At 40.1% G+C, this 26,390-nt stretch overlaps 1 protein-coding gene across 2 annotated transcripts in view; it reads right to left on the reverse strand.

Moving 5' to 3' along the window:
• Positions 1–24,570, reverse strand: part of Nemf (nuclear export mediator factor) — a 50,345-nt gene extending 25,775 nt beyond the window's left edge. The window contains exons 1-16 of one of the 2 annotated variants that reach the window (XM_021650928.2): positions 24,446–24,570; positions 23,707–23,775; positions 23,468–23,570; positions 21,197–21,322; positions 18,307–18,455; positions 16,880–16,947; positions 14,066–14,152; positions 11,285–11,358; positions 9,768–9,838; positions 9,609–9,684; positions 9,120–9,182; positions 5,922–5,999; positions 5,629–5,837; positions 5,245–5,430; positions 4,344–4,407; positions 3,053–3,141 (exon numbers count right to left, since the gene is read on the reverse strand). In XM_021650928.2, the coding sequence (XP_021506603.1) occupies positions 3,053–3,141; positions 4,344–4,407; positions 5,245–5,430; positions 5,629–5,837; positions 5,922–5,999; positions 9,120–9,182; positions 9,609–9,684; positions 9,768–9,838; positions 11,285–11,358; positions 14,066–14,152; positions 16,880–16,947; positions 18,307–18,455; positions 21,197–21,322; positions 23,468–23,570; positions 23,707–23,775; positions 24,446–24,504 (1,571 nt within the window). In that variant the 5' untranslated portion in view covers positions 24,505–24,570. Of the gene's footprint in view, positions 1–3,052; positions 3,142–4,343; positions 4,408–5,244; positions 5,431–5,628; positions 5,838–5,921; positions 6,000–9,119; positions 9,183–9,608; positions 9,685–9,767; positions 9,839–11,284; positions 11,359–14,065; positions 14,153–16,879; positions 16,948–18,306; positions 18,456–21,196; positions 21,323–23,467; positions 23,571–23,706; positions 23,776–24,445 lie in introns of those variants that run through there. The other variant, XM_060387571.1, reaches the window with a different exon arrangement.
• Between the last annotated feature and the right edge of the window lie 1,820 nt (positions 24,571–26,390).

The following is a 26,390-nucleotide window of genomic DNA, read 5'->3' on the forward strand; positions in this document are numbered from 1 at the left end:
TGGGCTACAGAGGTAGGAGGATTGTCTCAAGTTCTAGTCTAGCCTGGTCTACCTAATGAGTTTCAGGAAGCCTGTGCTACAGAATAAGAGTCTTAAAAAACAAAAAACAAAAACAAAACAAAAAACAAACCAGTAATATATAAATTAAAACTTTTATGGCAAGTACTTAGAAAAAAAACAACCAAGCAAGCAGCTCTTGAAAACAGGACAGGAGGTTAAGGAGACTGCTCAGCAGCTAAAGTAACTGCTGCATTAGAACCTTAATTGGATCCCTAGTACCCATGTAAGAAGCCAGGAGAGGGAGCACATGTATGTAACTCCAGACATGGCTGAGGGAAGGGAGATCTGACTCAGTGAGTAGTTGAGTAGCCAAAATGGAGAGATCCAGGTTCAATGAGTGACCCTGTCTCAAAAAAAAAAAAAAAAAAAAAAAAAAAAGAGCAACAGAGGTCTACTGCCCTCTAGCATGCAGAACCGTGTGCACGCACAGGAGAGATAGGATGTGTACAGGGTGAGAAGAAAAATTCTGTGGATGGGCTGAGAGTTGAAGACATTAGATCAGTAAGAACATAGAAAAAAAAGACAAAGAGTTAACTGGAAAAATGCAAGAAAACTGGAGGACCCATTCAGGAGATTCCATATGTAGAACTATAACAAGGCCCAGCAAGACGACCAAGTGAATAAAAGCATTGGCCTTTGGGTTCACACCCTATATGCTAGAACGTGAGAATGGATTCCCACAAATTGTCCTTTGACCTCAACAGGCATGCCAAGGCACACCAACCCCACAACACACACACACACACACACACACACACACACACACACACACACACACACGAGGAGAAAACTGTCAATCAAGTGTCTCAGTTTCCAAACTAAAAGGGTCCACAAAGCACCTAGCACGGACTAAAACATTTTCACCAACCCATATCACCATGAAATTCTAAAGGGAAAAAGCTGTGAGAAGAAAAAAAAAAAAAAGAAAAACAGAGCTCTACAGCTAGTAAAAGGCACAGCCATGCTACCCACAAAACATCAACTGCTGCAATGACTGAAAAGCTGGAGCTAGAGCTCAGATGCCCGGCAGCCTGCCAAGTACATAGAGGTTGGAGACCTGGGGGTGAAGGGCAACACTCAACGTGGGTTGCAGGTGGGCTGGCTCTAGCTTGTGGCATACAACTGGAGCCTATATACTCAGGAGGCTGAGACTGGAATGAGATCAACCTGGGCAATACAGTGAGACTTCCCCTTAAAAACACAAACAGCCCCAGTCAGAGCTGTTGGTGTACCTGAAGTGGCAGAGTGCTTGCCTCGCATGTGCAATGCCCTATATTGATCCCCAGCACTCGTAACTGTGCAGGGCAGAACACACCTGCAATCCTAGCACTTGAAAGACTGACAGTTGAGGCTAGTCTTGCTAGACAACAAGGCTGTCTTATAAAAAAGAAGTTATAGATAACAATAATATAAAAATTATATATATAAAAATATTATACTCTTTTTATGAAAGACTCCATCAACTTGAGGGGAAGTGGAGGGGAGCATGGGAGAGGTTAGGAGGAGGAAAGGCAAAGCAGAAAGTGATATCATTATTTTTAATAACAAAAACGAAACTTTTGGAAAAAGAGAAAAGGAGATAAATAGATGCTTAAGTGACAACAAAGGCAGTTGGCACGTATCTTTAATCCAAGCACTCAGGAGGCAGAGACAGGAGAATCTCCGAATTCAAGGAGAGCCAGGTTTACAGAGTGAGTTCCAGGACAGCCAGGGTTACACAGAGAACTCCTGCCCCCCCAAAAAAAATATGCATTATGCGTGTATATATATGAAAAAATATTGTAGTTAGAAAATCTCCAAGAAGCCGGGTGAAGTAGCTCATACCTTTAATCTCAGAACTAGGGAGGCAGAGGCATGTGGATCTCTGTGAGTTTAAGGTCAGCCTGGTCTACACAGTAAGCTCCAGGACACTAGGATTGTAACACAGAGAGACCCTATCTCAAAAATTCAAAACAAAACAGAACAAAAACCCCAGAAAGTCTCTAAGAGTAAGGATGTGGCTTACTGTGTGAAGGCCTGGGCTTAAGTCTAGTACAATATAAATAAAACTAAATCAGAACAGAGCAATCTCTGACTTATCCAAAAAGGTTATACTAATGGGATGCTAATATATTTAAATATAACTAAAAGTTTGACAATGAGTTTGTGATACAAAAAAAGGGGCAAATATAATATTTTTTAAAGGTGTGCTTTACTTTTATTTTTAAGGTGTGTGTGTGTGTGTCTGTACATGAGTTACATGGCTGGAATTACAGGTGATTGCAAACTGCTCGATAGGTGCTGGAAATTGAATTTAAGTCCTCTGCCAGAATAACATGTGCTCTTAACCACTGAGCCATTTCTCTAATCCTAAATACTTTTGTTTTTAACTCGAAGGAACACAAAACAGAAAAACCGAGCAAAAAAGGAAGGCAGAAGACTTCAGGGTTCAGCTGTGACTACAATTGAATAATCAATCCATAAAAATGTTAAAGATTATCAGTCTTGAAAAAATGATGTCTGCATGTAACATAACGCAAGTGGAAAGAAAATGAAATTCTTATCTTCTGTAATGACAGGTCAATGAAGGATTACAGAACAAAAACCATGCAGTAGTAATATAAGCTATTACAGAGAGAAACAGGAGAATATACAAGTCAGACCTAAGAGAGCTAAAGGTCCAGGTTAGGGAGATGGCTCAGGGGTTAAAGGCAGTTGCCAACAAACCTGAGCTCTATCCCCAGAACCCAGATGATGGAAGAAGAGAAACAACTATTGAAAGCTGTCCCCTGACCTCCATATGTGCTCCATGGCACACAGTTCCTCATTTACACACCTGCAGACCACAAATACATGAATGAATAAGTAAATAATACAACAGGCAATGGGATAAGGATAAAGAATTATAGCACTGGTTTTATAGCTAGTGCTGTATAATTGCTTGACATTCTAAATAATGTACACACATAATTCCAAAAAAAGAAGTAAACGTAAAGAAGAGCACAACACTTACCAATACACTTTTCTTGCTTTTTGGATAGAAGTAACTGTTTGTACTTCTTTTAGGGTTTGCTTCGTTTTCTTTTCTGCTGATTTAAATGCCTATTTATATAAAAACATTTTAAAAATAATTTTAGGATGTATTTACCTAACACTGAAGCGCACAACAGCATAACAAATTGCTTTGGACAGCTTTCACTGTATTGCCCCAGCGGCCTCTAACTCACAGAGATCCTGCTGTCTCAGCCTCATGGCATGGTTAGGGGGTCACTACAACATGAGGAACTATATTAAAAGGTCACAGCATTAGCATTTCATCCAGAAAGACTAGCAAGTACTAAGATCCTGAGAACAGCAGTGTACTATGACTTTAGGAACAGCTAAGATTCCAGTGTAGCCAGAAAGCGTAGGTAGAAAGAAAATTTCAGGCGAGGAGGTAAAAGGGAAACAGATTAAACAAGGCTCAGAAGGCCAGAGAACACACTCTGAATTGTATTAAAATGGTATAAAACTGGAAGCTTTGAGTGGAGAAAAGAATACTGTAATTTGCTTGTGATTTAAAAATATCACTATGCCTGCTAAGGTGCAAACAGACTGTAGTGGAGGAAAAGGTAGAGAGTACTCTCGTAGTGGCCTACTCATGTGGACACAGATGACCAAGGCAAAGGAGTAACGAATCACGGTCAAATTCTGCTTACACTGTGATTGTCGTGTGTGTGTCTCTCATGCCAAAGGCTGGTCTCAAACTGACTGTACATCTTAGGATGACCATGAATTCATGATCATTCTGCCTCCACTTCCCAAGCCCTGGAACTATGGTCAAGTAACACAGCACTCCGTAGATGTTGGTTATGCATTAAATTGAGAACCTAAAGAACGTGGAACTGGCAAGATGGCTCACGGGGTAAAAACACTTGCTGCAAAGCCTGATGACGTGAGTTTGATCGCCGGAGCTCAAATAAAGTCAGGAGAGAAGCAACTCTACAGAACTGTCCTCTGCCTACAATCTCCCTGTGGTCCAGTGCACACACTGCACAGACATATTAACAACAGTAAACGACAGATCTGGGTTTATGAGAAAAGAGTTCTGAAATCTTTAACATCTGAGCACATAAGAATGAAAATGCTATTTGCTGAGATGAGGAAAAAGAGGGAAGTGCAGGTTTGGGAAAGAAAGTCAATATAGGAAATATGCACATTTAAAGAAAATTAAAACTAAAAGACTTCTAAATTAGAAAAGCCCACTTAAGCAGAAAAAGTCATTACAGCTGTACAAAACAATGAACATCATTCTATCAAGTTACCTTCTCAGCAGCTTCAACAGTCCTCTGTGTTTTTTTAGCAGCATACCTCTTATGGTCATAGTATCTAGAAAAATAAACCTATCTTAAATATTAAATGAAATATTGTAGTTTTTAATTTTATAGTTTTAAATCATATAGAACCGAGTTATATATTGCACAAAATTAATTTTTACCAAAGTGAGTATACACACACATTCTATAGCAGTTTCCTCCAAATTGAAACACTCCCTCCCAGGAGGGGGCTGCTAAGAGACCCAGGAAATGAACACACTTCACATGTGTGAGAAAGCTGAAGCCTGCAAGGTTCATCAGGGTCTCCCTGCAGTTAGAGAAGCAGGGTACAGCTGCTCAAGGAGGCTGCCAGCTCAACTGCAAGAGAGCTCTTGGGCTTGTTGAGGTGCCTCCAACTTAAGCACAGGGCTCCAGATGTGCAGTTTTCAGGGATGCAGCTGCTTCTGCATTATCCTTGTTCCTGTAAGTCAGCCTCACTGGTGCTCCGTTAGTAACCCAATAAAAACTCATTGGTTCTTCAAGTTAGACTTTAGTGCAACGGTTACTTTGGTTTGTTGTGGATCCCTTCTGGGATGTATAGATGTGTGTGTATTTCATCTCATACAATAGGCAAAATAACAACTGTTCTTAACATCCTATTGGTTTACTGCAGGTAATATTCTACCACAGCTTTATAGTTGGGGCTGGAGAGACGACTCAACAGTTAAGAGCATTGGCTGCTCTTCCAGAGGACCCTGTTCCTGTCACCACACTGAGGCTCACAATCTGTAACTTCAGTTCCAAGGGCTCTGATGCCCCTTCTGTCTTCCTTAGGCAAAAAGCACATAGCCGAGTGCATAATACATGCAGGCAAAATATTCACACATAGAATAGTTAGTTAACAGCTTACTTTTTGGCATTGGCATAGGCTGACAGGCTGAGATCCACATCAACAAGCAATGGCTTGTTTTTCTGAGGCTTCTGCAGCTGATTGTTCTTTTGCTTTTTCTTTTTCCCTTTTGGTGCTTCAGCATCACTGTTCTCAACACTGACATCACCATCACCATCTTCCTCCTCTGATAACAAGTATGGATTTCTATTAAAAATATTCAATAGTATTTCACTAATGTCAATGACATCACTTTTCACTTCAATTTTTCAATAAAATTAAAAATGATTTAATTATATATTTTCTACTTCCGAAAATCTACCCCACCCAAAAAACATTAAAAAAGAATGCAATGAACAATTAGCAAAATAAAACCAAGCACTAACTGGTAAGGACCACACTTACCGCAGAAGCATTGTAACATGGTTTGTTTGCAGCTTTAGTTCTTTGATTGCACTTGCCACAGGGTCTCCGTGAGCTTGTGCTTCTTTCACAATCACTCCAATTTCTGTCCAGTCTATCTGGTTGGCTAATGCACTTCGAACTACCTGAATGGCTCTGTCGACTATCTGCAAGTTCATCTCTATGAGCTCTCCTTTCAGTTTGTCTATTTCCTTAAGAAACAAACCAACTGTATTTACTATAAAGCCAGCTGAGTGACATATTCTGAAAAGCAGTGGAAAAGCTAAATATAATACCTGAGCCTGCTGAAGAGCTTCTAATCTGTTTTCATGATCCTTTCGAACATTATCTAATTTCTTCAGTGCTTGTTTTTCCTTTTATTAACAAAACAAATTTTTAAGTTAGATTACTTTCAATTACAGCACTTCCACCTCTCAATTCCCAAAACTTTTTGTCCTAACAATTCCTATGCTCTGTCAATATTGTTACATAAGCAGCTTAAAAAGTTTCCCCACAGTTCACTTCCTCAAGCCTTACCATCTTACTAATGTCATACTAAAATATTACCTCCATTTACCTCCTACTCGCTGTATAGAATGTGTGCTTTGGTTACAGGTAAACTATATATAAAGTATGACCCCAATTCCCTTGGCATTATTCAAACAGACAGAATTCAAGATTTCCTATGGCATTTAAGATTTTCTTTCTTAGGTGATATTAGGGATCAAAACCAGGGTCTCATGTATACAAAGAAAGAACTCTACCACTGAGTTACACCAATAGCCCTGAATACATTTTAAACATTTTTTTCTTATATGTCTGTGAATGTGTACTGTACTGAAGTAGCCATGGAGGCCAGAGAGGACCCTGGCTCCCCTGAAGGTGACTCAGAGGTGATTTTATCAGCCCAATGTGGATACTAAAAACTAAACCTGATACTGCTCTTAACAGCTGAGCTTTCTACACACTCTAGAAATTCTTTTGTAAAATAGGTATTTAGAGATTTTATTTTCACTCGTGTGTGTGTGAGTGTGTGTGTGTTTCTGTGTGAGTGCAGTGCCTGTCAAGTCCAGAGAGGGTTACTACTCCCCAGCACTGGAGTTACAGGCAGCCATGAGCCTCTCAGCAGGGTGTTAGGATCCAAACTTGGGTCCTCTGTGACAGCATAGTGCACTCTTATCCAAGGAGCCACCTCTTTAGGCTCCCAAGAAGTTTTTTAAAAGTATAAACTAGGGGCTGAGGGATGGCTCAGTGATTAAGAACACTTGCTGTTCATGCAGAGGACCCAGGTTTGGTGCCCTGAATCCACATGGTGACTCACAACCATCTGTAACTCGTTTCAGGGAATCTGACACCCTCTTCTGTCTCCCATGGGCACCAAGTATACATGTGGTAAACATAAATACATGCAGGCAAAACATACACATTAAAATAAATACATTTAAAACCAACTTTTTAAAAACACAAACCATTGTTTTATTGACATTCTGCAGTATATTCCAGTATTTTTCAGAAGACCTTTTACTCACATAATAATACAAGGGTTCAGTGAGGTTATTTTATCAGATATAACTTATACTTCGGAGTTTGCTTTGTATTTTAGGAGAGGGTCTCATATGCAGCATAAGCTGGCCTCAAACTCCGTAGCCTAACTCCTGATCCTCATGCCTCTAGTTCTCATCAACAGGTATTATAGGCATATACCACAATGTCTGACTCACATTTCAAAATTACTGGTTTGAGGACTATTTTTGAATGCTTTATAGCATCACCAATTAATTATTATTTAAATGTTAGATGAAACAGCCATAAAGCTTAATTTGTAAGAGTGGTGACGATCTTTAAAAACTCACAATGATTATCACAAAAAAAGTTATTGGCATAGTTTGAGTAGCCTTAATGCTAAATGTTTGGTTTAAGAAGTATTTTAGCTTGTGGAGTTGTTCTGGATTTTGTAATACCTATGTTTACATAACCAGATATGCAGCCCTAATCTAAATATCTAAAACCCTTGGAGTACCACTGGTATTCTAATGCATATAACAAAAAATAAGTAGAGCTGTGCATGCCTTTATCCCAGCACTTAGGAGGTAGAAGGATCTCTGTGAGTTCCAGGACAGCCAAGGCTACGTAGAGACTCTGTCTCAAAAAAAAAAAAAATATATATATATATAGATAGATAGATAGATAGATAAGATAGATATAAATAATAATGGGTATTGGGTATTCCCACTAAACATTTGTTCTCTAGCCAAAGTGCTGCCATCGTGTGACAATCACATAATTACATGCTTGGAAATTGTAGTACAAACATACACATAACTTGAAATTTTGCACACTTATTTTTGTTATGTTTAACTTTTTTAAAACAACTTTTCTTTGAAACTACATCTTTTTCCCTTTTTTTCAAGCCCTTGCATGTATCCCCTTTGCTTTCTCTCAAACTCATAGACTTTTTTCAACCATTATATCTCCCTCCAACCCCACAGTTCTTTGTCTATGGCTAAGCCCCCATGGCTACTATTTTTTTTTAATCAAATCTCTTACAAATTAAAAGTGACTTTGATCAGTTTATGAAACAGATCTGCAGCATATGCTCTAAAAACATCATCAAATGTGCTGCAAAAATAGTGCATGTAAAATCCTCATGAAGGAATCATAACATAGAACAAGCAAGAAGCAAGTTTTAAAGAAGCTTAACAAAAACAGCAAAAAGTTTACACTAAGGAAACTTAGTGGACAAAATAATTTTTCCCCCTGGCCCATTTAACATGTTCCTCAGAACAGCAGTCTCATAACGGCCAAACTTGAGACGCTCTGGGTTCCTTTAATATACTGAGTCATACTAGGGTATAGAACAGGCTAATGTTCCCACTATATTTCATTTCCTATAAAAAGATCTAAAATTAGAATAAAAGGGGGACAGAGAGAATGGAATAAGGGCATACTTCTCAATGAGACTCTCATTGGCTTTTATAAAAAACTAAGGGCTGGTCATGGTGGCACATGTCTTCAACCCTAGATCTCCAAGTTTGAGGCCAACTTGGTCTAAATACCAAGTGTCAGGCTAGCCAGGATTGTACTGTAAGTCCTTGTCTCAAAAACAAAACAATTGGGTGGAAAGATGCTCAGTGGTTCACTTAATGCTCTTCCAGAGGACTAGAGTTCAGTTCTCAGTATCTGTACATGGGTTCATAACTCTATATAGTTCCAGGGAATCTGACCTGAGAGTATAATGTCCCATACTACTGGAAGGCACTGATTTTTGTTTGTTTCTATTTTTGTCTTTCAAGACATGGTTTCTGTGTAGATTTGGCTGTCCTGGACTCACTTTGTAGACCAGGCTGGCCTCAAGCTCACAGAGATCCACCTGCCTCTGCCTCCCCAGTGCCACTGCAACTGGCTTGGCAACTGATTCTTAAATGAAAGCAGTATCTATCTGCCAAACCATTCTGACTAGCTAGGCTAATATAAATGTTTTAGTTATACTATACCTGTTGTAAAGCTTTCAAATCAATTTTCTGACCTTCTATCTTGGAATAAAATTCATCCACGGCCTTATGGGGAAAAAAAAAAAAAGGACAATTGGCTGTAAGGAAAGAAAAGCATAGTCTGTACCTCATCTTGCACACACACAGCATTAGCCTGTTTTATACCATAGTTCCTTCAACGGTCCTGACCACATTTCTAGCGATCTAGTATATAGCTAACAATGTCAAGAATAAAACTGAGATCAACTATTTGGTCCTATCTTTAAATGAAAATGGCAACAGTTGTTTTTAGTAGTTGTACTTGTGACTGCAAGGCAAGAACATTTTTTAAGTTTGTTTGCTTGCTTGCTTGCTTTTGCAGTGTTCAGGATTAAATCCAGAGCTTTGTTCATGCACTCACACTGGGCTGCATCCCCAACCCCACGATAGCATAAGCAATTCTTACAACCCATGCCATGCTAACTAGTAAAACAGCAGAACTAGAAAACTCACCTTGTCAAATGATTCAAATTCTATATATGGACATTGCAAATGTTGAGAAAACAAGAAAGGATGAAATTCCTCATACCTATTAAACATATTTAAAATATCACAAATAAGAATATAATTAGCAAACAAAGCAAACTGACTCCTGGCTAGCCATGTACTTACGTAAGTATATCTTCAACTGGTTTGTTTGCATCCAGGCTTGGTTTTACTTCTCTTTTCTGAATTATGTAGCCCTACAAAACCAAAAACAAAACCAGTATTTGACTCACCTATATTCACAATGAAAAGAGATTGACTTTTTGATATTTTTTTCCAAATTAAAGATACATTTTTGAGTATAGAAGAAAAATACTAAAGTATGAGGGTTTTTGTTTGTTTTGTTTTTCAAGACAGGGTTTCTCTGTATAGTGCTGGCTGTCCAAGAACTCTTTGTAGACCAAGCAGGCCTCGAACTCACAGAGATCCACCTGCCTCTGAGAGCTGGGGTTAAGGTATGCACCACCACGGCCAGCTAGGTCGTTTTAACTATGAGGCGATTATAAACGACCATCATTTTTTTCAAGTGCTGGCAAATTAAATGCTTCTCTAAAGTCAATTCAAGATGAAACATTCTGGACAGGCATAGTGATACCTGCCTATAAACCCAGCACAAGGGAGGCCTGATGTGGAAAATCTTCAGTCCTAACACCTATCCTGGGATCCTCCAGAAAGACCTTGTGCCAAAGAAAGAAAACCTGATTAGACAGAGAGTTCAGGTGTTAAGACTGCTTGCTCTTCCAGAGGACCCAAGTTCAGTTCCCAGCACCCACAATAGGAGGCTTAAAACCACCTGTAACTCCAGTTCCAAGTGATCAACACGCTCTTCTCTTTTGACCTCCAAGGGGGTCCACACTTTATGCATAAACCTATATAGACACACACACACACACACACACAGACAGAGACACACACAACTTTATGCATAAACCCATATAGACACAGGCATAGACACACACACACACACAAACCAAACTTTTTAAAAATACAAATTCCTCAACTGTTACAGTTTTGCTTTTTATTTTTGTAAAAGGTTGGGTCTTATGTATCTCTGGCTGGCTTTGAACTTGCTATGCAGACAAGAATGACCCTGAACTTCTGATCCTACCTCCTCCACCTCTCAAGTGCTGAGATTACAGGCATGCACTCACAGTGCCTGATTTAACAGTACGAGGGATCAAACCCAGGGCCTAGAGCACTCTAGGCAAGACTCTATCAAATGAACTCCAACGCAATATTTTCTATTAAAATAAAGACTAGAAAAGCATTTACAGGAGGCAATAAGAAAACAAAGACACTATCCCAGAAGTAGGCATACAGCCTAATGTTACACTATGAACATATATCAAGGTCTTGGGTTCAAGCCTCACACAAGAAAAACAAATCAAAACTCTAAGTTAGAAGCATTTCATTTCTGAAAATTCAAATAAGATAAAAATAATACAAGAAAGCTGGTGAGATGGGTCACTGGGTAAAGGTGTCTGTCACCATGCTGAGAAGCCCGAGTTCGATCGCTAGGACCTACATAGTGAATGGAAGTAGTCAACGCCTGCAGGCTGTCTACCCCCTAGAATCCTCTGGCACCCACACCTAATAAAGAGACACGCGTAAGCGCAGAGTACGTGTTTACGTGGCGCTGCTACCTTTCCATTGAAGTTGGATGCTTTTCTCATAAGGTCTTCTGCCTTCTGCACACAAACCAGGACCTTTTCAATATCTGGTGGAAAAAAAACAAAAAAAAAAACAAGGGGAAAAGGAATGCCAATCAAGGTGATTAAGCACTTTTAAACAACTATATTATTTATTTATTGGTTTTTGGAGACAGGGTCTCACTAGCCTAGGCTGGCTTGGAACTCACTATTTAAAACAAGGCTGGCCTCAGCTTCATAGAAAACAACTTTCTTCTACCTCCCAAGTGCCAAATTAAAGGCATGTGCCACCACGCCTGGATTAATATTCTAAAAAACAATAGAAAGGTAGCTGAGTATGGTGGTACAGGCTTGTAATCCCAGCACTAAGGAGCCTGAAGCAGGACAATCATGACCCCCAGCTTGGGCTATGCAATAAGACCCTATCTCAACCACAAAACTGGCATGTTGTCAGGTCTCCAGGGAAGTAGAAGGAAGATGAGCAACTCCTTATAAGTTGTCCTCTGAACAGACCCACAAACATACTTAATAAAATGTAATAATAAAAACAAGGAACAGGCCAGCGAGATGGCTCAATACGTAAAGGTACTTGCTATACAAGCCTGGAGACATGAATGCATTCCCCAGAGCCCAGCATAAAAGTGGAAAAAGAAACAGACTCCACAAAGTTAGCGTCAGACCTCCACACACATGCTAAGGCCTGGTTCCTGCCCCCCCCAACACATACATATCAGGCACATACAACACACTCACACAAATACTCAGAAATTAAAACAACCAGGAAAGTATTTACTAACTAATGTAAGTGCTTATGAAAATGAAATAGTTGTTTTATTTGTGTAATTGGTATATGTACATAAGGTTACGTTTTAGTCAGCCTATTACTAAATCTTTCTTACAATAAGATACTTTATGCATAAACCTAATTTCCTAATTTTCATATACACTTGTTTTTTTTTTAATCTTACCCTTTGCCAAGGAGTCACAATTTAATTACTACAGTGTCATAATACATTTTAACTGTGAAAAAGGTTATGTAGATAACATTAAGTAACCAAAGTTGTCCCATTTTTCCATGCTTTTGTTCCATGAGTATCCTGTTCATCTTATAACAAAATAACAAAAATACCAATACCATGTTTCCACTGGACAAGGAGGCTATATGGCATTAGAATATTTCAGAAAACATTTTATTTGTATTTTTAAACAAAATTTCATTCAAAAAATGAACATTATCTCTGTATCTTAGGAAATAATAATCCTGAAACAAACACTAGGAATGTTTTGAACATCACACAAGAGACTGTATACATCATAATTTTCCAAGGACAAATCTCCCATTTTTCTTTCATTTCCTTTACTTTTAAAATTCCTTTTAAGTAACAGCTTCACAATATTTTTATTTATTTACTGTGTGCTTTTGTGCGCCTCAGTGTGCATGAGATTAGTAGACAGCTTGCAGGAGTCAGTTCTCTCCCGCATACCACGTGGGACTCAGGAACCAAACTCAGGTCATCAGGCTTGGCAACAGGGGTCTTTTACTGGACCATCTCACCAGCCCTCCTTTCTTATGTATCTTACTCTGATAGGTTAGCTTCCATTAGTAATCACTACAGCCTAACTGACTCACGAAGCCACTCTGCAGAACTGTAGAATTCAAGTGGGTGATGAATGCTGTTTCAGATGTACCCTGTGCTTCTACTATACAAGTTCAGTGATGAGTGCAAACATCAGACGATGTGAAAAGAAAGCTCTAAAGTTCAATGACATTAAGGAAGGTAAAAAGACTAATGTGTATATTAATAGGGATAAATGTCCACACTGGAGGGGTAATGGAGAAAAACCCATATGTCGGGTACTTTGATCAAATTTTATTTTTTGGGATTTTTTTTCTTTTTGTTTTTGTTTTAAATAGGGATGACTTTGTAGTCCAGACTGTCCTCAAACTCACCAAGATCCACTCTAGTGTTGGGATTATAGGTATGAGTCACCATTATCTACCTTCATGTATTTACTTATATATATATATTGTGGAGGTGAGGCTCAAATGTAGAGGTCAGAGGACAACTTGAGAGCTGGAATTGGTTCCTTCCTTCCAATATGTAGATCTCACAGATCAAACTTAAGGTCTTCAGGCTTGGCAGCCCAGTGCCTTTACCTGCTGAGCCATCTTGACAAACACATATCAAAGTGTTGTAAGTCTAGAATTATCCATTCAATTATGACTCTAAAAACTAAAATTATTTCTAGTAAACAAACAAGGTGGTACAGGCTAGAGAGATGGCCCAACAGGTAAGAGTATTGGATGCTCTCTCAGAAGATACAAGTTCAATTCCCAGCACCCACATGATGGCCCAAGTGAGTTATAACTTTAGTCCCAGGACATGTGACATCTTCTTCTAGCCTCCTAGGGCATGCATGTAGTAAACAGATGAAGAAGGAAGCAAAACACTCATACAAGTTACAAATAAGAAGAGAGAAAGAAGAGCTAAGTGTGCTAAGACACATTTGTAATCTTAGCATCTAGGAGGTTGAGACAGGAAGATTCAGAGCTCAAAATGATACTGTGCTACAATGTAGAAGAAACCTTATTTCAAAAATTTCAAAACAAAACAAAAAGACAACAAATGAGGTGTTTGTCAGTAAAACATTTTCTCAGCACTTGTAAGGCCTTACTTGGGTTCAATTTCCAGCATCACAAAACTACTTCAAAGAAGAAAAAGCATCAAAGGAAAACAAACTAAAGTGTATAAATTCTGGACCATGCAGACATACCTTTGTGTTCAAGTTTTTCATCCACTTTGACATTGCCAGAGAATCCACTTTCTATAAGACAGTGCTCAATAAGAGCTGGACCATAGGCTATAAAAGTAAAAAGTACTGTTATTATATTCCTATAAAACTTCACATTTAAAACACAGTACAAATTTATAGCTCAATATGAATAATCTACTCCAGATAATTGGCCAGTAAAAATAATTTTACTTCAGCAAAAAGGTTACTGCGGCCCCTCCTGCTTTGTTTCCATGGCGAATTTTCTGTTTTGTTTTGGAGGATGGGTGGGGTAGGGCTTGATACACTTTCTCTGTATAGCCTTGGCTGTCCTGAACTTGCTTTGTAGAACTCACAAAAATTTGTCTGTCTCTGCCTCTCCAAGTGCTGGGATTATAGGCGTGTGCCTGTTGCTTTTGCTGCTGCTGCTGCTTCTTCCTATATTCTGTTTCAAAAAAGGTTGGGAGAATGGCTGAACAAGTGGAAAAGTTGCAAGTGGAATGGACGGGATCTGAGAAGCAACTACAGAGGTTTAGAAACTGAAATGCTTGGGAAGCGAAAAGCTCCAGAAAAGGTAGAAATAAAAGGTTCAGACCCAGTGGACAGAGAGCTGGAGCTTCCTCCAGAATAAAAGAGGTAAGCAGGAGCTGGAGAGATGGCTCAATGGTTAAGGAGCACTGGCTGCTCTTCCAGAGGACCTGAGTTCAATTTCCAGCAACCACATGGCAACTGACAACCCCTGGACTGATGCTAGCTTCCGGCCTCCACAGGCTCCTGTGTACACACAGTACACATAAACTCACACAAGCACACACACACTTAGATAAGAAAAAAGAAAAGGTAAGCAGACTGGGCTAGAAGGCAGATTGCCGCCCTGTCCTGCGCCTTGCACTCTTGGTGCAATACCCCAACCCTAAAGTGTACAATGAAATGCAAAGGGATAATCAAAGACTTTGGGAGGCAAAAATAAAGAGCTAAGAGTATTTAAAACTACTTGATTTCAAAAGCCACAGAAATCTGCCAAGGTAATCTGAAGCAGGAGAATCACAGTGGGTTTGAGGTTGCCTGGACTACATAACAAGTTTAAATAAAACTAGCTGAGCCATGCCTGTGTCAAAACAAAACAAAACACCATCAAACACACAAAAAGACTTGGCAAAGCTAAGAGGGAGGGAAAGAAGAATTAATATCTGACAGATGCAGTCAGCCTTGAGTCCCACAGCTTTGTAAAACAACAGCAACAACAACAAACAACTAGGTAAGTGGTGATTAAACAAAATTTATTGGAAAAAACCCAACTGCTCTGAATTCTACAATACTCAGGTACTGATAACATTCTATACCATTTTTTTTTTAAGATTATTATTTATTAGCTGGGCACAGTGGCGCACACCTGTAATCCAGGCCCTCAGGGAAGCAGAGGCAGGTGGATCTCTGTGAGTTTATTAGCCTCCTCTACAAAGTGAGTCCAGGACAGCCAGGGCTGTTACAGAGAGAAATCCTCCCTGTCTCAAAAATAAAATAAAAATAAAAACAAATAAAAAGACTATTATTTGTTGTAGGATATTTGATCACATTGTGAACCCCAAGATTGAGTTGTTTATTGGAAAAACCTGTTTCTATTTGTGGTATGGCTCAGCTCTAACACACACCTTTAATCCAGGAGATTTCTGGTTGAGTACTGTAAACAGGATTAAATAAAGTCAACCATAGGTCAAGAGGCATAGCATGCAACTAGATGACAGGGACTGAATTTAGGAAAAAATCTTAGAGAGTGAGTAAGAGGGAGTCAGGAAGATGGATAGAGAGATTCACAGGAGGTAGAGGGCATTCAATTTGAGGGATATTTTGAGATGGTGTGGAGAAGGAGCATGGGGTATGGGCTGAGAAGGAAAATCAGCTGGGTGCATTCTCTGCGTCTCTGAACAAGCTGGGTTTCACCCCAGCATCTGGCTCCTGAGTCATTGGCAAAAATCAAATGATTGAAATTTTGTTACAATTATTTATGTGTATTATGTGTGTGTGAACATGAGTTTATTTGTATCATATAGGATCCTACAAGAGCCCATGGAGGCCAGAACAGTGTCAGATGTCCCAGAACTAGAGTTACAAGCATTTGGGAGGCAGCATGTGGGTGCTGGGAACTGAATTAGATCCTCTGAATGAGCAGTAAGCACTCTTCACCCCTAAGCCACTCACCACTTTTTTAAGGGCTGTTCCTCCTTCTGATCCTCCTGCCTCAAAGAAGTACTGGGATTATAGTGTGTGCTACCAGGCCTACTTTTATGTAATGGTGGGGACTGAAGCCAGGGCTTGGCGACTAGTGAGCAAGCACTGTACCAACTGAGCTACAGCCCCAGCCCCATCTGCACTGTTTTTAAATAAAATCTAGTCACTATAAAAATCTCCAGCTTTTAGGATGAGGCTTAGTGGTACATATCTGCTCATCATCACAAAGCCCCAGTACCACAAAAGAAACAAAAACTTCTTTCTTTGAGAACAAAACCCTACTTACTCAAAAAAGTCCCTTTATACTACTTATTTAAAAAAAAAAAATCAATGCTTTATTTTTATTTATGTGTATGTATTTGTGTAAAAATATGCCTCATGTGTGTGGATAGCCATGAAGGCCAGAAGAAAGTGTCACATCTGGAGCTAGAGTTGTAAGTGCTTGTGAACCACTGCTCACAGCACTGTAAACTCAACTTGAGGATCACTACAGTCCTTTGTTCAATTATTTAAGAAAAATAAAAAGATTTAAATATTCATGGAAGTGTTGTCACACAACATCTTATTACAACGTGGAGAAGTACTCACGAAGTAATGGATTAAGAACTCTCTTCAGCAGTTCACCCTTAGGAGCACTGGCTATTACTTCAGTCAATCTGTGAATAAAATTGACACACTTTTTATCATCTTATATTTAATAAACTTCGTATCAGTATTCACATTCATATCAACCTTATCTACAAGCATTTATTTTATCTTTACAAGATTCTGAAATATAGCAGAAATTTATCTTGTAGTTATGAAAAATGAATCTTGAAAGTAATTTATCTTCGAGGCTAGAGATGGCTTCAGAAGTTAAGAGCACTTGTTCTTTCAGAGAATCAGGTTCAGTGACCAGAAACCACAACAGGGAGATCACAGGCACCTGTAACTGCAGCTTCAGGGGACCGGCAGCCCTCTTTTGGCTTCTGTGCTGTGACACACAGATACAGACACAGACACTTTAAGAATTTTATTCTTTAACTAGAACCAAGTGTGGTGATGTATGCTTATAATAGTGAGGCTGAGATACACGGAACATGCTGAGTTCAAGACTAGCCTGGGCTACACAGCAAGATTCTGTCTCAAGATTATACACATACACATGCCCATAATTTATCCACAATCAGAGGGCTCTTGGAACCTGAAACTTAAATCTAGGTTTTCTAAAAGAATTCAGTATTTTTCAAAAAAGTCATGAATTGCTTATCATCAATGTGACATAAAAGAAACATTTCTAGATGCTGTTTGTAAATCTACATGCTATACCTGAACACCAGCAACAGTTATACCTAATTAAACATTTGCTAAGCACTCTAAGGATGCTGTGGCTCACTGCAGCCCCAAACCACAGGATCTGTCTGAGAACGGTAGAAAATGTAGCCCCTGCATCTACTCAATCAGCAAACATGGAGCAGTTCACAGTTCAGCAAGCCCTCCCCAGTTATGCTGAATGCTAAGCTCGGAGGCCCACCAAGTGCACTACTAGGGAGCAACACCTGCCAGCCAGAAGAAGCCGAAGTCATCACCTCACCCTTTCACCTTTCCTAAACTAGGTCGACCCTCTACCACTGCACTGTCTGCGTCTTTTTGCTGTCTCCTCACAAAACTGCCAAGTCAGCACCTCACTTGCCAAGGAACCAGAAGCATTTTAAGGAACCCAAACTGTAGCATAAAGACATACACTTGAGGGCTGGGCGTGATGGTGTATACCTTTAATCCCTGCCGTCTTGAGGCAAAAGCAGGTGGATCTTTGTGAGTTCAAGGCCAGCCTGGTTTACAACTAGAATTCTAGGCTGTCAGACTTTGCTTTAGAAAGAGAAAGATTTGCTGGCTACAAATAAAATATAATTGCTTATATGCATACTTATATAGTTCAATGTAAGTAAACATTTTTAATTGAAGTTTTTACTAATGTGAAATATACCCTAGTTTATCGTTTAATAAATGGGACATAATTGTACAAACACTGTTACCTTTCCAAAGTCAGCGAAGGTTCAGCAGCTCTGGCATGATCAATGGGATAGCGTTCACGAACAGCAAACTTAACATCATCTGCTTCGTCAGTTCGAAACCTTAGGATATTTAAAATTAGGTACTCATAATCTGTAAGAACAATGTTCCCCTGCAACAGAGTAAAATATAATTCAATGCTTTTCCAAATCAGTCTTAGAATGTCTTAAAATCTGAAAAGATGTCTCCTAAGACCTATTTATGGTTACAGAAATGAATTTGCAAAACAAATAGCACCAGTCACATCTAAATAGGGACCTTTGCCCAACCCAATTAATTAGATTCTGAGGACTCCAAGTTGGAAGCAGCCAAAGAACCCAGAAAAACTTTACATGCTTTGTCTGGTTACTGCACGTTACCTGTAGAACTTCAATACTAAAACCTAACAGTTGGGTGCCTTTAATAAGTATGCCAAAACAAAGCATTAATGCATGCCTATAATTCCAGCACTCAGAAGATAGAGGTAGTAGATTCAAGAGTTCAAAGTAATTCCTGGCTACATAGCAAGTTTGAGGCCAGCCTCGAGTACATGAATCTTTGACTCAAAAAACAACTAAAGTTCAAAGTTTCAAAAAATTCAGGTCTGGTAAAAAATTCACTTGCATTTGAAATGAAAATGCACAGAATTATGAAACAGTATAGTGTGTCTATAAAAGGACAGCAGTGTGGTATAGCCAGGGGTGGTGGGATGCAACTATAATCCCAACATTCGGGAGGCTAAGGCAGGAAGATTCCACATTCCAGGCCAGCCTAGATCCCAGACTCCAATAGAGCTCCTACATAGGGAGCTCTGCTTTGAGAAAAGCCAGAAAGCCAGCTGCGGAAATGGACTGGTGGTGAAGACACACACTGCTACTGCACAGTCAGTTCAAGTTCAGTGCCCACGGTGGGCATCCCGCAACTGCCTCTTCCTCCAATTCCAAGGAAATCGGAAGATATTTTGGCCTCTGTGAGCATCTGCATTCACATGCAAGTGCACACATACACACAGTTTAGAAATGGGGGAGGAAAAAAAACCTTCTAAAAAAGATCCATTAAAAATGTAGGGGGCTGGAGAGATAGCTCAGCAGTTTAGAGCACTTGTTACTCTTCCAGATCACCAGGGTTCAATTCCCAGTGTCAACTTGTTATAAGCCTATAACTTCAGGGAACTAAACATCCTCTTCTGACCTTTGCAGCAACAGGTATACATGTGGTGTACATACAGACATGAAGACAAAACACTCATGTAAAGTAAAATAAAATGAAAATCTTCTTACAAAATGTAAAGCACTGCCGTGGTGCACATCTGTAATCCCAACACTTGGGAAGCAGGGGCAGGTGGGTCTCTGTGAGTTCAAGGCCAGCCTGGTCTACAAAGCGAGTCCAGGACAGCCAAAGCTACACAGAGAAACCCTGCTCTGAAGAAAAAAATAATTAAAAACTAAAGCACTAAATAAATAATTAATCTCTCTTCTGCTAGGCTACTTTCTGATCTTAGGTTACTTTTCTCAGAGTTGTTCCTACTGTAAATATATCACAGCTAAAAAATTTTTAACTTTTTAATCATTGTGTGTATTATATATGTTCTGTGTATGGTGACAGAAGTGGCACAACTGTTACTGTATGTGTGTATGTGTGTGTGTGTGTGTGTGTGTATGTTTGTAGGTCAGAGGACAGGTTTGTGGAATTGGTTCTCTCCTTCCAGCTTTACATGAATTCCAGGTCAGACTTGCATGGCAAGCACTTTTAGCAGCTGAGCCATCTCACCAGATCATATTTATTGTAAGTTTTTATATTTGGTTTCTTAAGATCATTTTGAGTTGCAGGGAACCTCTTTGCACCAAAGTTTAATCAACCCTCAAAATTCAGAAATGAAAGCTAGAAGGCCAAACTCTGGTACACTGAATGGAAAGAACCTTTAAAATCTATTCTTAAGCATCAACAGCTACCTCTCACAGATAGCAGGACTGAACAAATGTTCAAGTGTACACTGCCATTTGTAAATCCTTAGTTTTTGCCTCAAATTCATCACTAATTGGATTTCTGGAATCTAGACAGTATAAATGCCTACTTGCTCAAATCCTTCAAATGGAGACTTCCTAAAGTCAATGAGATAAACTGGAACAGAAAAACCATGAAGACAGACTATAATTCAATTAATTTTATGTGCCACTGTTTGTTTTAGCAAACATCAGTAAAACCTAAGTATGTGTACATTACACAAAAACTTTGTGTTATCTCCAACTTTTGGAGCTGTAGTTTTGAGCTATTCAACTTGGATACTAGGGACTGAATGTAGGTCTTTTGCAAAGAAGCAAAACATTTTTTTTTCCTAAGCAAAATCTCACTTTATTAAAGTCCTAGGTGGCCTTGAACTATAGAAATCTAATTGCCTCTGGCTCCCAAATGATGGCATTAAAAGTTTGTACCACCATGGCCAGCTATTCAGCATTTTATGAGGGTCATGTGAAAGGTATTTTTTAATCAGCCACCATATCTAATACCCATAGAAGTTAGGACAGTAAAGTTTTATTTCCAAAATAAAAAGTTTTTTTTTAAAGCTTTGTTTTATTTAAAAAAAAAAAAGTTGTTGTGGATGAATTAGGATATAGACAAACTGGTTGGTTTTGATCCTAGCACTAGGGAGGTAGAGGGCAGAAGATGGATCTCTACAACAGCCAGGGAAAGAGAGAGAGAGAGAGAGAGAGAGAGAAGGATTAGCAAAGATGTAGAATTAAAAGCACTCTTAACATCATCAATTAAAATGACACTATGTTGAACATGATGAACTCCTTAAGAATAACAATGACTGAAAGGAGAAACAAGCACAGCATAGGATTCTATTTCTTTCCACCTCTCAATTTAACTTACCCTATCATACAGCTCAATGATTAAGTGATAAGCAGCTTCATCACTTCCAAATTGGAAATCCACAATTCTATCCACACCAAGCTGTTTTGCACTGACTAATCTCCGACTCTTCAAATGTTTTCGACACTAACAAGAAACAAAAGAAAAAAACATTTGTTTAATAAAAGTAAATTCCTAACCACTTAGTACTAGTTTATGAAAATTATCTTTATGCCATCAAGAATATTTAAACGGTGAAAAAAACAGTGTGGTCATAAAAAATAAAAAGCTGACAAATGTCTTATCTATTTGGGGTATGTGTGGCAACACATGCACGCCACAGTATGCATGTAGAGGTCAGTAAATAACTTGCATGAATTGGTTCTCTCCATGCACCATGTCACCATGTGAACTCCAGGGATCAAACTCAGGTTCTCAGGCTTGTAGCTTTTGTCCACTGAGTCACACTGCCAGGCCCTAGTGCATGAGAAAATTCTTAAGCCTTTTATTCTAATAACGTTCTGACTGAGATAGTTACTTTGTATTCTATTTTTCAGAATAGTGGCAAGTATGAGAACTATAGCAACCATTGATTTACCATATACTGGACATTTAAAAGCTCTTTATAAATACTTCCTGCTCTACTGCTAAAAAAAAAAATCTTACCATTTAATTAGACAAATATATTTAACTCTTAAGAGTTGCTGGGCATGGTGGTGCACGCCCAGCACTCAGAGACACAGCGGCAAGGCAGGCGATTGCTGTAAGCTGAAAGGCCTCGACTATAAAGTGAGTCCACGATAGCCAAGGCTACAGAGAAATCCTGTCTCCAGGGGAAAAAAAATAGGGCTAAGAGTTTGTAGGTATTTTTTTTTCCTATTTTTTGAGGCAAAATGCCACAATCTTCCTACCTCAGCCCCCTGAATGTTGGGGTTATAGGTATGAACTACCAAATAAACACACCCCAAGACTTTTTTTTTAAAGAATGACATATGAGGGCAAACTCCTGCAATCCTAGCCCAGGAAGAAAGAACATACTAAATTTAAGGTCTAGTTTATACAGCAAGTCCAGGCTGGGTGTGGTGCCATACTCCTTTAGTTCTAGCACTAGGGAGGCAGAGGCAGGTAGCTCTGTTGCTGTAAAAAAGATGAATGTTGGGCTATATAATGTTTATTTTTATTAGCCCTAAGATTATCATGGCAGTATTATTTAACCCGCTGTCACAAATAAGACACAAACACCTGTAGGTTTTATAATTGTCTTATTTACCTTGGGTGGGGCAGATGTTTCTACCTACGCTGTCTAAATAACCTCACCATCCACCTCCCAGCCCCATCCAATAACCCCATGGCATTTTGCTTGTATTCTTCACCTGGGCCTTTTCACGCCATTACTGGAGTCTTTCCGCTCCACCCAGGTGGTTTGTCTCCATGCTAACCCACTGTGGCATCCTCCTCCAACTCTCTTCCCCAAGAGTCTGTCTCCTGGTCTGGTTCTAACTGAAGTAGGCTGTTCTTTTGCTCCTGGGCCTGTTTACGAGTCTCTCTTAAAGAGCCGATAATTGTCCGAGGAGTTTTTATGTTTTAAATTTGGATTGTATCACCGGGAGTTTATTACCTCCACCAAATTACGTATCAAGTATGATTTAAAGGGTATGCATACTTAGTTGGGTACCATTTGGAAACAGATGAAGAATACAAGCAAATACCATGGGATTATGTATGAAAGGTAGACCAGATGAGGATGATTAAGGCGGATGGCATTAGATGGAGGCTGGGCGATAGATGGTGAGGTTATTTAGGTAGTAGGTAGGAATATCTGCCCGGCCCAAAGTAAATAAGGTAATTATAAAATCTAGCAAGTGTCTGTGTCTTATTATTTGTGATGGTGGGTTAAATAATAATCTTAGGGTTAGTAACAGTAAACAGTACATAGCCCAACATTCATTTTTTTATTTATAACACAGATCCCTGAGTTTAAGGCCAGCATGGTCTACAGCAGGAATTCTGGAACAGACACGGCTACACAGAGAAATCTTGTCTTGAAAAACAACAACAAAAGAGTTCCAGGTCAGCAGCTTAAGTGACGTAGACCAAGTCTGAGGGTCTGAGTTGGATCTTACTCTTCATCTCATAGCAGAACTGATTCCTCACAGGTTATCTTCTGACATTCACATACCTGAGAGCCCCAACTTGCGTCTGCTGTTTCCGCCTATGCACATACATATACACACACACACACACACACACACACACTAAATAGATAGATAAATGCTTCAAACTTAAACTTACCTTCATGGCAAAACTAGATGGCATCATATTCTTAGGCCATTCAAATTCTGTTGTGTGAATACGTATACCAGATTCAAGTAACAGTGTAGCTTTAAAATCAGGTCTGTTCAAGAGAAAGCCAAGTTTTTCTTTAGGGAATTCACCAAAGCTTACTCTCTGAAAAGTAAACTTAAAATGCAGGTTTTATATATATATATATATGTCATATTTATTTACTAAAAATAATTCTATACTCTTACTTTTGAAGCCGAATAAGATATGTCTTGTTATCCACATCATAAACATTGTTTACTCTCATTCCTAGCAAGCTGCAAAGATAAAAAGAAACATGTAACAAATCATACTCTTGCTCCCCTCACTTATTAAAGGTTGCGGAAGTGGGATTGTTCAGCTAGCACAACAGACTATGAAGGCCATCCCCAAAATAACTGTAGGCATTTAAGCACAAAGCGGCTCAGGAACACCGGACAATTACCTTCATTTGAAACGGCCCAGTGCTCTGCGGGGGAATACAGTAAACTTTAATCTGACTTATTGCGAGTGGTGGGAATGGCCGAGACCCCTCCCCCACGTGCAACCAGGCTCGCACAGCTGAAAATGAGACAAGTCCAGCACACGGGCCCAAATCTGCGAGTTACAGCAGAAAGGCACTGTCCCCTCTCCTGGGGAGGAACGGTGGGAGATCTGAAGAAACCGGGCTGCCAGTTGGGTGCAATGACCACCGCTCTGGCATCTCCAGCAAACCAAACGTCTGCTGCGGAACTCAGTCCACCCCGGCACGATCCCCCGGGGCCACGCCAGGGAGAGGCGGCACGCGTCCCCGGGCACCTCCCGAGGGCGCCGGCCCGGAGCTCGGACCCCAGGCCTAACCAGACCCCCGAACCCTGGGACAACCGTGGGGACCCGGGGCCCGTCTCGCGGCCACCTGGCGCCCGGCCTCTGCACCCTGCGCGCGCCAGCCCACCCGCACCACCGTACCTCGCATTCAGCTCCGCGAGCACCGCACGGAGGTCAACCGTGCTGAAGCGGCTCTTCATGGCTAAGGTGCGAGTCACTCCCGCAATCCTCTCAGCTGCTGACCCGACGCAGCGCCGCCTCGCGTCTGCGCACGCGCACTTGGCTGGCATCGACGGCAGCCCAGAGGACCCAAAAGTTTCCTGTAGCGGAAGTGCGTCATTTAACCGGAAAAAATTTTTGTCAAGTCGCGATCAGCTCGTTTTTTCGCTGTGTTAAAACAACTCGAAGTATCAGTGGTCTTCTGGAAACTGTGTTTCTCCCTTCAACACTGACAGGGTTAGTCCCGTCCCTTGTGTTTGGGGATTCCGGCTGGCCTCCACAGTGGTCCTGCTGGCGGTTAACGACTTTGAAGCGAGTTGAAGGAGCATTTCCCCAGGAGGGCGCTAGCGCTCTGGGTGGAAGAGCAAGGAGGCCTTCCACATAGGAATTTGAGACCGAGCTGTCGGCTTTCCGTGACCACAGAAAGGGGTCCCTATTTTGATAGGTCATCGCTCTCCGAAATACCTTCAACTTGATTGTAGTGGGTGCTCTGCAGCCCGAGTTTCATAAATTCATTCCACCTCACATACTCAAGAACTTGGCTAAGATGTCAGATAAAAATAAAGTGAGAGTCCCCGGGGGAGAAGGAGCTTGATTACTCCTCCCACACATTCCAGAGTTCTCTGAACCTCTTCTGGTTCTGCGTGCTACTGATTCAAGAATTATTCAGAGTTCAAATATACGCTAATTAATTAGCGTAATTTTTTCCTTTTAAAAGTTCTAGTATTAGTGATAATTTTTAAACTAAGAACAAAAAATATCTATAGGTTTTGGACAGTGACGGGGGTGTGTGTGCGTCCGTAGTGGTTGTCTTTTGAGACAGGGTCTTGCTATGCAGCCCAGACTGCTTTAGAACTCTGTATTCCCTTGCTGAGCTCAGCCCTTTCTAGTGCTGCAGTTACCAACACACAACGTGGGCAACTTTTAAATCACTGAAATATGTACTTAAAAGTTTAAAGTTGTAAGCATTCACATGGTTATAAGTTCTTAGAATGGGTGAGACACCTCAAAAAAGCAGGAAAACGGTCGGATTAGTATCTCTAAATACATAAGGATTTTTATAATTATTATTTTGGGTTATTGTTTTTTTGTTTTGTTTTTGTTTTTTGAGACAGGGCATGCTTACAGTCAAGGCCAGTCTAAACTCACCATATAACCCAGGCTGACCTCAGACTACTTCTGATCCCAGACTCCTTAGGGTTGCGATTATAGGCACATACTACCATGCCCAGACCATAGACCTCTAATGTTGGCAAACATCTTAACCAATTTTCTGTTGCTGTAACAACATTCCAAAGGTTAGAGACTATACAAAGTTCACAGTTTTGGAAGCTGGCAATTTGAAATTGGCCACCTCTATTTCAAATCTAATAAGGGCTGTCAGGCTGTATTACAGTGTCATGAGGAAAGCACATGTGAGAGGGAGAAGACAGTTACCAGGTGAGACAGGAAGCAGCAGGGACTCCGGCCAAGTGCTGCGGTGGCTGTGGCTTCCTCTTCCCTTCCTCCTCCTCCTCTTCTTCAGGGGGAGGGTTCTTGGGGGTGGGTTTCAAGACAGGGTTTCTCTGTGTAAGCAGGCTTATAACAGTTTTCTTTCAAGAGAGTGAAACTGGTTTCTCCCAAGAACAGTACTGTTTCTGAGATACAGGATTCGCAGTGTTCTAGACTACCCACCTAGTAAGATCTAAGAGCCCGGATTTTTAAAGGGTCTATCACCACTACACTAGGCAACAAGCTTCCGGCACTTAAACCGGATCCAAACCATAGCATACTGTAGCATGCATCCATTTTTTTTTTCTATCCTAAATACAAGTAGAAGGCTAAACATATGGGCAGAGCACATCCAGAGACATACATATGTGGGAAT

Source organism: Meriones unguiculatus, chromosome 7 (assembly GCF_030254825.1).
Source record: "Meriones unguiculatus strain TT.TT164.6M chromosome 7, Bangor_MerUng_6.1, whole genome shotgun sequence".
Lineage (NCBI taxonomy): Eukaryota > Metazoa > Chordata > Mammalia > Rodentia > Muridae > Meriones > Meriones unguiculatus.